This window comes from Salmo trutta, chromosome 15 (assembly GCF_901001165.1).
Source record: "Salmo trutta chromosome 15, fSalTru1.1, whole genome shotgun sequence".
NCBI classification, from domain to species: domain Eukaryota; kingdom Metazoa; phylum Chordata; class Actinopteri; order Salmoniformes; family Salmonidae; genus Salmo; species Salmo trutta.
This window is the reverse complement of record NC_042971.1, coordinates 37,268,211-37,282,956: the sequence shown is the minus strand read 5'-3', so window position 1 is coordinate 37,282,956 and position 14,746 is coordinate 37,268,211. Positions and strand designations below refer to the sequence as shown.

Sequence of the window (14,746 nt, the reverse complement as noted above, 5' to 3'; positions counted from 1 at the left end):
TGTTGCGTTGTTTTTCGTGTTTGGTTTAGTTTTTCGCAATTCCTCTCTTGGTTTTTGAGATATTTTCATCATTGCAGCATTAAGAGTTTTGTCCTTGTAGCCTCTCATTTTGAATGTATCTGTCATTTTCTTAGCATTGCTGTCAAAATCTGACTGGTGGCCACAGATTCATTTAACCCTGCATAACTGGCTATATGGTAAACCATTATGGAGGGAAGGGGATGCATACGATCCACACATAGCAGGGTATTGCGGTCTGTGGGTTTTGTGTATAAGTCTGTTTGTAATGCATCATTCTCTTTGATGATCCATAAGTCCAGGTAATGTATTTTTCTCTCATCAGTCTGAATGGTTCATTTGAGATATTCAGAACTCTCATTTAACAGAGTTAGGAATTAATTGAGTTCCTGTTAACTTCAACTCCCTAGCCAACATGGGAACTGAACCAAACTCAAACGATGCCCACTGGAGTCTTTTTGAATACAGCCAACAACAACGAGACAACATCTTAGTAACAGAGTCTTTATTTGATCAGCCAGAAGGCACCTGGGAAAATCTTTTTAAAGAATTCCAAGACTGTTCATCTAACAAAACTAGAACACACCTGCACATTGTCACTTTAAGTGAGTATGTTCGAAATGGAGCTATCCCACACGACTACGTTGGCAAAAAGAGCCTTTACTTGGCCAACGCACTGAAGAGTTTTTTGAACGATGGTGTGATATACTTAACAAATGTTCACTGGACCTGATGACTGTTCATTGAACAACTCAAAAAGGATATTACAGAGATCGAAACTTCCTTTGACAATTCACATCAAGCTCTACGAGACAAGCTTCATGATCCAATCAAACTGGATGATCTCATTAAGAGTAACGTTGACGTTCAGACCAAGATTATGAGGGAGAGGAAAATGAACGAGTTTAAACGCGATTTGGAAGAAAAGAACAACGGACTAATATACCTCTGGCGAGATCCTGAGCACAAGAAACCACAAAACAGGAAGAGACAAGCCGTTGACAGACGCAGTGTCCCTCTGTCAGACCATCTATCCACATATAGCGCTACCTCTGGCTCCTCTACGATGGTGAGCGTTTTTTCTACAACAGAGGGCGGGGACACTGGGGACAACGTCGAGGACAACACCCCGAGTACGTAAGTCGGGGGAAGAGGAAATCCACTACCACCCTGCGATACCTACCAATTGAGATCCAGGACGGCCCCCAGTTCAACAGGCGCTAAATGTCTTCAGCTTACCACTTTAGTGTTCTCAATAAGGGGTTATCATTTGCACCTACTACATACATTGATGACTTTGACATCCAGATAGATCTATTCAACTTTACGTAATCTGAGATTGTGTGAGTTCTTTGATAAGAGTGAAACTTACAAAACCCCACTTGAAATGTCATCCTCAATGAGATATACACATAGGTCTACCATGTTAATCAATAGGCTTACCTGCCCTACCGTGAGTCAAGCAGGAGATGGAGCCTTCTGAGGTACCTGAGAACTCTGAGAGAACCACATTTAGAGCAAAAGGTTCATTCGTACCTCCCCCCAAACGCAATGCATCCATAGAAACTTTCTGCAGGATTGTTGAAAATGATGTATGTGACCTACTGAAAGACAAACAGAAACACAAATCCTATGATAACCTGAGTAGAGACGAGAGAATGGCTCTTAAGTACTTAAAATCAGATCCTTAGATTATCATGAATAAATGTGACAAAGGAGGAGGAATTTGTATACAAAACAAATGTGAAAATGTGAATGAATGTCGTCGACAACTATCTAAAGGTTGTCACAAACTGAATCAAGACCCTACCTTAGAATTCCAGCATAATATCACATCCACAGTGGAAAGCTATTTGGAATCAGGACAAATCACCAAAAAATTATGTGAATTTCTATGTGTGAAATTTCCTAAGATACCAACTTTTTATACAGTCGCTAAATTACAAAAACAAGTGTCTCCTCCCCCAGGTAGACCCATTGTAGCAGCAATGGACTCTGTGACGTCCAACATTTCTACGTTTTTGGACCAACACATTAAACTGATGGTTGAGAATCTCCCATCTTACGTCAAAGACACTAGTCATATGATCTGACCTCCCTCCATCTTCTGCCAGCTTGCTACCTATGGCCCGGCTAGCTGTCTGAATCTCACTTGGACATTTATGATCACTCGGCTAAGCATGTCTCTCCTTACTGTCAATATGCCTTGTCCATTGCTCTTCTGGTTAGTGTTTATTGGCTTATTTCACTGTAGAGCCTCTCGCCCAGCTCATTATACCTTATCCAACTTTTCAGCTCCACCAGCCACACATCTTCTGGTTTCAAGGATGTTTCTAGAGACAATATCTCTCTCATCATCACTCAATGCCTAGGTTTACCTCCACTGTATTAACATCCTACCATACCGTTGTCTGTACATTATACCTTGAAGCTATTTTATCGCCCCCAGAAACCTGCTCCTTTTACTCTCTATTCCGGACGTCATAAACAACCAATTCTCATAGCTTTTAGCAGTACCCTTATCCTACTCCTCCTCTGTTCCTCTGGTGATGTAGAGGTGAATCCAGGCCCTGCAGTGCCTAGCTCCACTCTTATTCCCCAGGGGCTCTCTTTTGATGACTTCTGTAACCGTAATAGCCTTGGTTTCATGCATGTTAACATTAGAAGCCTCCTCCCTAAGTTTGTTATATTCACTGCTTTATCACACTGCCAACCCGGATGTCCTAGCCATGTCTGAATCCTGGCTTAGGAAGTCCACCAAAAACTCTGAAATCTTCATCCCTAACTACAACATTTTCACACAATCTACTGCTGCAGAGATAGCCTGCAGAGTTCTTTCCTACTATCCAGGTCTGTACCCAAACAATTTGAACTTCTACTTTTAAAAATCCATCTCTCTAAAAACAAGTCTCTCACCGTTGCCGGCTGCTATAGACCGCTCTGGACACCATATGTGAACTGATTGCCCCCCATCTATCTTCAGAGCTCGTGCTGCTAGGTGACCTAAACTGGGACATGCTTAACACCCCAGCCATCCTACAATCTAAGCTTGATGCCCTCAATCTCACACAAATTATCAATGAATCTACCAGGTACCACCCCAAAGCCGTAAACACGGGCACCCTCATAGATATCATCCTAACCAACTTGCCCTCTAAATACACCTCTGCTGTTTTCAACCAAGATCTCAGCGATCACTGCCTCATTGCCTGCATCCGTAATGGGTCAGCGGTCAAACGACCTCCACTCATCACTGTCAAACGCTCCCTGAAACATTTCAGTGAGCAAGCCTTTCTAATCGACCTGGCCTGGGTATCCTGGAAGGATATTGACCTCATCCCGTCAGTAGAGGATGCCTGGTTATTTTGAAAAAATGCCTTCCTCACCATCTTAAATGAGCATGCCCCATTCAAGAAATTTAGAACCAGGAACAGATATAGCCCTTGGTTCTCTGCAGACCTGACTGCCCTTAACCAACACAAAAACATCCTGTGGTGTTCTGCATTAGCATCAAACAGCCCCCGTGATATGCAACTTTTCAGGGAAGTTAGAAACCAATATACACAGGCAGTTAGAAAAGCCAAGGCTAGCTTTTTCAAGCAGAAATTTGCTTCCTGCAACACAAACTCAAAAAGGCTCTGGGACACTGTAAAGTCCATGGAGAATAAGAACATCTCCTCTCAGTTGCCTACTGCACTGAGGATAGGAAACTCTGTCACCTCTGATAAATCCACTATAATTGAGAATTTCAATAAGCATTTTTCTACGGCTGGCCATGCTTTCCACCGGGCTACCCCTACCGCGGTCAACAGCACTGCACCCCCCACTGCTACTCGCCCAAGACTTCCCCATTTCTCCTTCTTCCAAATCCAGTCAGCTGATGTTCTGAAAGAGCTGCAAAATCTGGACCCCTACAAATCAGCCGGGCAAGACAATCTGGACCCTTTCTTTCTAAAATTATCTGTTGAAATTGTTGCAACCCCTATTACTAGCCTGTTCAACCTCTCTTTCGTGTCGTCTGAGATTCCAAAAGATTGGAAAGCAGCTGCTGTCATCCCCCTCTTCAAAGGAGGGGACACTTGACCCAAACTGCTACAGACCTATATCTATCCTACCCTGCCTTTCTAAGGTCTTCGAAAGCCAAGTCAACAAACAGATTACCGACCATTTCGAATTCCACCGCACCTTCTCCACTCTGCAATCTGGTTTTAGAGCTGGTCATGGGTGCACCTCAGCCACGCTCAATGTCCTAAACGATATCGTAACCGCCATCGATAAGAAACAATACTGTGCTGCCGTATTCATTGACCTGGCCAAGGCTTTCGACTCTGTCAATCACCACATCCTCATCGGCAGACTCAATAGCCTTGGTTTCTCAAATGATTGCCTCGCCTGGTTCACCAACTACTTCTCTGATAGAGTTCAATGTGTCAAATCGGATGGCCTGTTGTCCGGGCCTCTGGTAGTCTCTATGTGGGTGCCACAGGGTTCAATTCTTGGGCCAACTCTTTTCTCTGTATACATCAATGATGTCGCTCTTGCTGCTGGTGAGTCTCTGATTCACCTCTACGCAGACGACACCATTCTGTATACTTCTGGCCCTTCTTTGGACACTGTGTTAACAACCCTCCAGACGAGCTTCAGTGCCATACAACTCTCCTTCTCTGGCCTCCAACTGCTCTTAAATACAAGTAAAACTAAATGCATGCTCTTCAACCGATCGCTGCCTGAACCTGCCCGCCCGTCCAGCATCACTACTCTGGACGGTTCTGACTTAGAATATGTGGACAACTACAAATACCTAGGTGTCTGGTTAGACTGTATGCTCTCCTTCCACATCAAACATCTCCAATCCAAAGTTAAATCTAGAATTGGCTCCCTATTTTGCAACAAAGCATCCTTCACTCATGCTGCCAAACATACCCTCGTAAAACTGACCATACTACCGATCCTCGACTTCGGCGATGTCATTTACAAAATAGCCTCCAATACCCTACTCAATAAACTGGATGCAGTCTATCACAGTGCCATACGTTTTGTCACCAAAGCCCCATATACTACCCACCACTGCGACCTGTATGCTCTCGTTGGCTGGCCCTCGCTTCATACTCGTCGCCAAACCCACTGGCTCCAGGTCATCTACAAGACCCTGCTAGGTCTTGTAGATGATGCTAGGTCTTATCTCAGCCTTATCTCAGATGCTAGGTCTTATCTCAGCTCACTGGTCACCATAGCAGCACCCACCTGTAGCACGTGCTCCAGCAGGTATATCTCTCTGCCACCCCCAAAGCCAATTCCTCCTTTGGCCGTCTCTCCTTCCAGTTCTCTGCTGCCAATGACTGGAACGAACTACAAAAATCTCTGAAACTGGAAACACATATCTCCCTCACTAGCTTTAAGCACCAGCTGTCAGAGCAGCTCACAGATCACTGCACCTGTACATAGCCCATCTATAATCTAGCCCATACAACTACCTCTTCCCCTACTGTATTTATTTATTTATTTTGCTCCTTTGCACCCCATTATTTCTATTTCTACTTTGCACTTTCTTCCAGTGTTTTACTTGCTATATTGTATTTACTTTGCCACCATGGCCATTTTTGCCTTTACCTCCCTTATCTCATCTCATTTGCTCACATTGTATATAGACTTATTTTTCTACTGTATTATTGACTGTATGTTTGTTTTACTCCATGTTTAACTCTTTGTTGTTGTATGTGTCGAACTGCTTTGCTTTATCTTGGCCAGGTCGCAATTGTAAATGAGAACTTTTTCTCAACTTGCCTACCTGGTTAAATAAAGGTGAAATAAAAATATAATTGATAGAGGGCTTAGGAAGGATACCAGAGGGCACCCTGCTGGCCACTTTTGATGTGGAGAGCTTGTACACTAACATCCCACACACTGGAGGCTTGCAGGCACTGCAGAGACTCTACCCTTGCTCCATCCAATAACTGCATCTTGCAACTTGCTGAACTGGTATTATCTATAAGCATGGCCACAATATTGGGGATAACTTGGTGAGATCTGACCTGCCCCCTGAGCTCACTCAGACACTCTTGACATCCATTCCAAATGGAAACTACAAATGTAGCTCATAGGCACAGCGCAATAGCACTACAAAAACATCCTTCTTCAGACTCCCACATAGAGGTTGAAAAATTCCTGTTAGGGGTATCATCTCATGCAAGACAAAGGGAGTAATCTATCTCATCACCTGTACATGTGGGAAAGCCTACGTAGGACAAACGAAAAGACAATTAAAACAACGCATAGCTGAACACCGCAGCTCTATCAGGTGTAAGAACACTAACTATCCAATAGCAGCTCACTTTGTTGAAGCTAACCATCCCATCTCCTCCCTCAAATACACAGGCATTGAGCATGTTGCTCTACCAAGGAGAGGAGGTAACATGGAGATCCTACTATTACAGAGGGAGGCCTACTGGATATCCTATTTTAAACACATTGACCCCTAGTGTTCTGAATATTGACTTTGATCTCAGGCCCATCTTATGACCAATTGTATTTTCTGTGAACAGGTCTTGTAAATTAATGTATTATTTCTCCACCTTATCAGAGTACACCCAATATGTTCCCCCTGTTTATGATGCTTATTATGCATTATGGTTGAACCAAAAGACTACATGTAACAACATTTTATGAAATTGGAAATATTTAAATATAAACTCAGCAAAAAAAGAAACGTCCCTTTTTCAGGACCCTGTCTTTCAAAGATAGTTCGTAAAAATCCAAATAACTTCACACATCTTCATTGTAAAGGGTTTACCCATTGTTTCCCATGCTTGTTCAATGAACCATGAATACTTAATGAACATGCACCTGTGGATCGGTCGTTAGTGTCTTAACAGTTTACAGACAGTAGGCAATTAAGGTCACAGTTATGAAAACTTAGGACACTGAAGAGGCCTTTCTAATGACTCTGAAAAACACCAAAGAAAGATGCCCAGGGTCCCTGCTCATCTGCGTGAACGTGCCTTAGGCATGCTGCAAGGAGGCATGAAGGCTGCAGATGTGGCCAGGGCAATAAATTGCAATGTATGTACTGTGAGATGCCTAAGACAGCGCTACAGGGAGACAGGACGGACAGCTGATCGTCCTCACAGTGGCAGACCACGTGTAACAACACCTGCACAGGATCGGTACATTCAAACATCACACCTGAGGGACAGGTACATGATGGCAACAACAATTGCCCGAGTTACACCAGGAATGCACAATCCCTCCATCAGTGCTCAGACTGTCCACAATAGGCTGAGAGAGGCTGGACTGAGGGCTTGTAGGCCTGTTGTAAGGCAGATCCTCACCAGACATCACCGGCAACAACGTCGCCTATGGGCACAAACCCACCGTTGCTGGACCAGACAGGACTGGCAAAAAGTGCTCTTCACTGACGAGTCGTGGTTTTGTCTCACCAGGGTTGATGGTCGGATTCGTGTTTATCGTCGAAAGAATGATCTTTACACCGAGGCCTGTACTCTGGAGTGGGATCGATTTGGAGGTTTAGGGTCCGTCATGGTCTGGGTCGGTGTGTCACAGCATCATCGGACTGATCTTGTTGTCATTGCAGGCAATCTCAACGCTGTGCGTTATAGGGAAGACATTCTCCTCCATCATGTGGTACCTTTTCTGCAGGCTCATCCTGACATGACCCTCCAGCATGACAATGCCACCAGCCATACTGCTCGTTCTGTATGGCTGGTGGCATACAGGGACCTGTTGGATCGGAGGGTGAGGGGTAGAGCCATTCCCCCCTGAAATGTCCGGGAACTTGCAGGTGCCTTGGTGAAAGAGTGGGCTAACATCTCACAGCAAGAACTGGCAAATCTGGTGCAGTCCATGAGGAGGAGATGCACTGCAGTACTTAATGCAGCTGGTTGCATTGATTTTGACCCCCACCCCCTTTGTTCAGGGACACATTATTCAATTTCTGTTAGTCACATGTCTGTGGAACTTGTTCAGTTTATGTCTCAGTTGTTCAGTCTTGTTATGTTCATACAAATATTTACACATGTTAAGTTTGCTGACAATAAACGCAGTTGACAGTGAAAGTTTCTTTTTTTGCTGAGTTTATATAGTTTGGAAGCACCCACTCATTCAATGGTGTTTCTTTATTTTACTATTTTGTACATTGTAGAATTATAGTGAAGACATCAAAACTATGAAATAACACATATGGAATCATGTAGTAACCAAAAAAGTTTCAAAAAATCAAAATATATTTTATATTCTTCAAAGTAGCCACAAGTAGCCTCATCAATTTTTTGTCATTTAGCAGATGCTCTTATCGAAAGCGACTTACAGTAGTGAGTGCATACATTTTCATTCGCACTGGTCCCCCGTGGGAATCGAACCCACAACCCTGTCATTACCAGCAGTTGTGGAAAAAGTACCCAATAGTCATACTTGAGTAAAAGTAAAGATACCTTAATAGAAAATGACTCAAGTAAAAGTGAAAGTCACTTTGCTGAAAGCCTATCCATGTCTCATTGGAGCTCCATGGGGCTCCTTAGATGCATTTTTTTTTAAAGTGACGAAGTCTGTATGAAAAGAGCTATGTAAAATACATCTATTATTATGTAATGAATGAGCACCTCAGAGTGTAAACAGGCCCAACATTCCAAACACCTGAGACTGTTTTAGGAACTTGTTCTATCGACAGAATAATGAGTCAAGAGGGTTCCTCAGGTTTACTGTTCTAAAGGTGTGGCACTTGCAGCAAAGACAAGAATGCAGGTACTAAGGCCCCAGGCCACCACACTGACAAGGTTTTTAAAATGTAGTTTATTTATAATTCGTTCAAGGACATCTGGGTGTGCACATTTACAAACACCAACATAGATACAGTCCCAACAGTTCGTTCTGGATTGCCCTGTGTTGTTTTGAGTCTGTTTGGGTGTTGGCTTCAGAAACAGAGGTTTCTGTTTACCACAGAGAGAGTTTGATTCTATTTGTTCTCCTCTACCTTTTCTGGCCTTTCCTGTTGTCTCTGCTTTTGAATTTGCATTTAGAGAACTGAATTTGAAAACTGAATCTGAATACATCTGAGAAGTTGAATATATGAAACTTTGATCAACTTGAAATTATAGTTTTTAAACTTCATACACAGACAATGAATGCAGTATCTACCATATTGAAACTGAATATGTAAATATTGAATTTGAATATACAATTCAATTTAAATTGAATTTGAAAACTGATTGCAATATTCATCCAATTTAGCTTCAAATCATGAAATGCAATTTCAATTTATGAATTCAATGATTACATTTCTGTATTACAAATTAAAAAATATTAAATTCAAATTCAACATTCTAATACAAATTCTAAATTATGGAATTCAAATACAATTTCTGTTGGCACTGAAATCGCTCCATAGGTAAGGAGATCTCTCTCTCAGAGCACCTCAAATCACTCACGCGCGTTAGGAAAGTCAATCATCCAATTTCTGGGAAATAGCATGCGTTGCATCAGTCATCTGAGCATTGGAGCACCATCGGTTCGGTTCGGTTCGGCTCCACTCCACTCCACTCCACCCTCTTGGACCAGGAAGTCTTAGCGGCAGAAGTCTTAGCGGCTGCAGTCTGACCCCAGTAGTAGCAGTAGTGGAAGTGGCTCTGAGCTCTCCTTTTGAGTGGTGCAGTGGCTCGGAATCATTATAGATGTATAAGTTCAGGGGAACGTCCATCTCCAAGGAGACCAGCCAAGGTGACTAAATTCATCAACAAGGGGAAACTTGTGAACAGAATTAGTTTATTGTTTCTAAGTCCATTCCCCCCCACTTAGGGCCATAAACAACAATCGTCACCCTGGCCCTTTCATAGCTATTTCAACTTCACTCTGTAGTGAATGTTCTTCAACAAAAGCTTATCTTATCTGTGCTTATCTTGCAAACAGAACCTAACAATTCACAAATATATCAAATCAAATCAAAATAAATCAAATGTATTTGTCACATGCGCCGAATACAACAAGTGTAGACTTTACCGTGAAATGCTTACTTACAAGCCATTAACCATTAGCAAAATGTTTACCAAGTAGACAAAAATAAAAAGTAATAATAAAAGTAACACAATAAGAATAACAATAACGAGGCTATATACAGGGGGCAGCGGTACCAAGTCAGTGTGCGGGGGTACAGGCTAGTTGAGGTAATCTGTACATGTAGGGGGGGGGGTCGAAGTGACTATGCATAGGTAACAAACAAACAGCGAGTGTACAAAAGGGGGGGGGGGGGGGTCAAAGTAAATTGTCCGGTGCCGATTTTATGAACTGTTCAGCAGTCTTATGGCTTGTGGGTGGAAGCTGTTGAGGAGCTTTTTGGTGCTAGACTTGGCGCTCCGGTACCGCTTGCCGTGCGGTAGCAGAGAAAACAGTCTACAACTTGGGTGACTGGAGTCTCTGACAATTTTATGGGCTTTCCTCTGACACCGCCTATTATATAGGTCCTGGATGGCAGGAAGCTTGGCCCCAGTGATGTATTGGGCCGTTCTCACTACCCTCTGTAGTGCCTTACGGTCCGATGCTGAGCAGTTGCCATACCAGGCGGGGATGCAACCTGTCAGGATGCTCTCGATGGTGCCGCTGTAGAACCTTTTGAGGATCTGGGGACCAATGCCAAATCTTTTCAATCTCCTGGGGGTGAAAAGGTTTTGTCGTGCCCTCTTCACGACCGTCTTGGTATGTTTGGACCATGATAGTTAGTTGGTGATGTAGACACCAAGGAACTTGAAACTCTCAACCCGCTCCACTACAGCCCTGTTGATGTTAATAGGGGCCCGTTCGGCCGGCCTTTTCCTGTAGTCCACGATCAGCTCCTTTGTCTTGCTCACATTGAGGGAGAGGTTGTTATCCTGGCACCACACTGACAGTTCTCTGACTTCCTCCCTATAGGCTGTCTCATTGTTGTCGGTGATCAGGCCTAACACTGTTGTGTCATCAGCAAACTTAATGATCTCAAATATAACAAATGACAAATAGATAATCATTATCTCCTCTCACCCCCAACCCTAACCACACCATGCTCCTCTCCTCTCCTCTCCTCTCCTCTCCTCTCCTCTCCTCTCCTCTCCTCTCCTCTCCTCTCCTCTCCTCTCCTCTCCTCTCCTCTTCAGGAGTCTCAGGAGTCCCTCAGCTGGAGCCCCTGAATGTGACTGTGCTGCGGGGCTCAGAGGCTCGGTTTAACATCAGCCTGTCTGAGGAGTGGTACTCCATGTCATGGATGCTTAAAACTGTTTTGGTCCTCACCATTAACAGTGTCACCGGTGTGTCTGAGCACAACCATCGTTTCTCCGTTAAAAACTACTCCAGCCCCGACATATACTGCTGGGAGTTCATCATCCGGGATGTCTGGAGGGGCGACTCTGGTGACGTCAGCTGTGGCGTCCAGGAAAAGCCGATCCAGACCGCTCAGCTCTTTGTCCAAGGTTGGGAACAATTCCTCAATATTTCATCCTTAGAAGTGAAGACTGGTTTCTTTACTGGAATCAAAATGTGCAGAGTAGTTAAATAATGTCTGTTTCCCATCTCATCCTGCACTGTATATGCTGTGCACATACAGTATCACTATAGATGACAGTAGTGTAATAACCGACCTATGCTCTGGAGAGCAGTAGTATACACTGTAAGATCAGAGAGGAGAGAAGTGGTATCACACTGTAAACTCTAAGCATAGAAAGGATTAATAATCTGTTCTCTCAGCAGGTCCTGGCTAATCACCAACACAGGAACAAAGATCCATGTATTAGGCAGATGGAACAGTCTGATTCAGACAGAAATAACTCTTTAAAAGACTTTTGATGAGCTTCTATATAATCCAAGGTTAGAATATGGAGTTCATTTAAATAATCACCTTTACTGAAATGATAGAGTACCATTGTTGAGAAGATTAAATTAAATGAATTAATAAACTGCAGAGTAACTGGGGCAGTTGCTATAGCAGAAGAGTGGATAATATTGATGTTAATTCCTCTGGAGAAGAAAGGCAGATACTATAATCCATATGGAGAAGCCAAAGAACCCTTTATGTACTCACTTTGCAAAAATTGATTTATCAACGAAGTTACCACGTAATTTTTTTCAGCCAAATAATTCAATGTTATGACGTTGAATCAACATGGAAAACTGATTGGATTTACAAAAAGTTATCAACTTCCAAGGACAGGGTGACATTTTTGGTGGATTGAGTTCACGTTAATTGTCAGCTCAACCAAATGTAAATCAAAACTAAACGTTGAACTGACGTCTGTGTCAAGTGGGTAAGGCAAGTTCTCTGTCTAGCTAATTTGCCACAGTTGCCAAAAGTGATTAGTGTAATAAATAACCAATGAACCAAGACCATGTAACGTAAGTCTTATTGCTGTAGCCACAAATCTTACTGGTCTGATCTACACATTAGCAAATGTGCAAGGAAAATACAGTGCCTGTCTATGGATTCCAGAGAAACTTTGTACACCACAATACTTTGTACACCACCCTTGCAGCCGTTGTTTCCAGTCAGCAAGTATGCTTTGGCTCCTAGACAAGGGTAAGGTAAAACACACTAGTGCATTGGAGCCGTAGGATTTGCATTATGGTTAATTGTACTCTACTGCTTACTTTGATGGTAAGCATTTCTTTGAAGCATGATCTCCTCAAGTCACACATACAAGTGCGCATACGCACACGCACACGCACACGCACGCACGCACGCACGCACATGCACACGCACACACACACACACACACACACACACACACACACACACACACACACACACACATACTTTATATACTTTATTTAAATCCACCTATCAAGTTTACATTAAAAAAGGATCCTAACATTTCAAAGGTCCCTGTATGAATGGCACTCAAGGGTACAGAAAGCACCTCCTTCTGCCCACTGTCATTTAAAAATCTTCCCAGCGTGAAATAGTTCCCAATAGTTCTGATCATTCTGATTGTGTTCTGATTGTGACGTCAATCTGTAATATCTCTCCCAGCGTAAAAATTTGCTTCACATGTCTGCCAATCAATGGTGGCCAGGGACCAATCAGAAGCTCGTTGAGGAGTGAGGTCTGCATATAAATACCCGGACTCGCGCGTCAAAGTGCTGAGGGTTGATGTGAGGAGAGTTTTTTGCGTTTGCAAGGACTTGGGCCCTACTTTTTCGATTGACACTGCATATATTTGTTACTTAGTTAGCTAGCTAGCTAAATCAAGGGCGAGGGGGTGTGAGAGAAACATCTGCAGGAGCTCAGCCATCCACACAGATGCGCGTGCAATTATTGACTGGGAATGTTACAACATGACGTCACAATCAGAACGATTGGGAACTATTTCACGCTGGGAAGATTTTTACGTGACACCCTCGACAGCGAAAACAGAGCAGTACCTAGCCAACTGCTTTGCCCTTGTTTTTGTCAGACCAGCAATCTGGAGGCCATGCACTGCAATCCTGTGTACGTGGCCGAGACTGCCAAATATCAGCACCACCATCTTGCACCTACACCTGAAGGCTGTCCAAGCATCTCCCCGATGGGCTGGTACTTAAGCAGCTTCTCGGCAAAGGCATCAACATCAAACCAGCTTCCTCTTACACAAGAATGTTTATGCTTGTGTGCATTAACAACATGGACAATAGACTCCATTATATTTGACTCATGTAAAATACCGAATTGGTCGTGGTTTGCAGGGTACCAGGGTGCCAGATTATATTTTGTTGGTAAAACTTTCAGCCTCGCCTTAATTTACAGTAAAATTGAGAATGTCCTCACCAACGGCAGCATTTTGGTACATGGAATGGGAGACAGAGTGGTCAGCACAGTTCAGAGCAGCGAGTTTCTCCTGCAGCCTCAGGCCAGGCCAGTCCAGACACACACACACACACACACACACACACACACACACACACACACACACACACACACACACACACACACACACACACATACACACACACACACACACACACACACACACGTTATGGTCTTCTATCCTCGTGGGGAACTACAATTAATATGTTCCCTAACCCTTACCCTAACCCGTAACCCTAACCTAAACCTAACTCCTAACCTTAACCCTAAATCTAAACCTAACCACTAACCCCTTACCCTAACCCAAATTCTGACCCTAATCCTAATTGCAACCCTACCCCTAAACCAAACCCCTGAGTTTAGAATAGCCTTTGTCCTCATGGTGATGCTGCAAATGTCCTCACGAGGGAGAATTTTCCTTTTTTTTCTATCCTTTTGGTGACTTTTCTATCCCCAAAATGATAGAAGAACCAGCCAAGCATAGGGGAAACACACTGTGGATATGCAAATGCCTTGTAGGGCTCAGCAGTTATGGACTATCTGGAAGAGTTGCACCATGCATAAGGGGAGGCTCATTGATTTGTAAAATTTGACTATTTCCACATGGTAGAGCACCCTGGTCTCCCCCCTGTCTGCCCTCACCTCTACCAAGGTTTTGTTCATGTGGTCCAAGGCCACGGACCGGGCGTTCCGGGACTTTAAACACCGCTTCACCACGGCTCCCATCCTGGTTAATCCGGACCATTCCCGTCAGTTCGTGGTGGAGGCTGATGCTTCGGATGTCGAAGTGAGGTCTATTCTGTCCCAACATTCTGCCCTGGACCTTAAGCTACACCCCTGCGCCTTCTTCTCCCACCACCTCACCTCCACGGAGAGGAATTACGATGTGGGGAATTGGGAGCTTCTCGTGGTAAA

The 14,746-nt window shown here is 43.7% G+C and overlaps 1 protein-coding gene across 4 annotated transcripts in view; it reads left to right on the top strand.

The window, feature by feature from the left end:
• Positions 1 to 14,746, top strand: part of igsf5a (immunoglobulin superfamily, member 5a) — a 32,241-nt gene that overhangs the window by 8,256 nt on the left and 9,239 nt on the right. For all 4 annotated transcript variants that reach the window (XM_029691242.1, XM_029691241.1, XM_029691239.1 and 1 more), the window contains exon 3: positions 11,154 to 11,465. In XM_029691242.1, the coding sequence (XP_029547102.1) occupies positions 11,154 to 11,465 (312 nt within the window). The remainder of the gene's footprint in view (positions 1 to 11,153; positions 11,466 to 14,746) is intronic.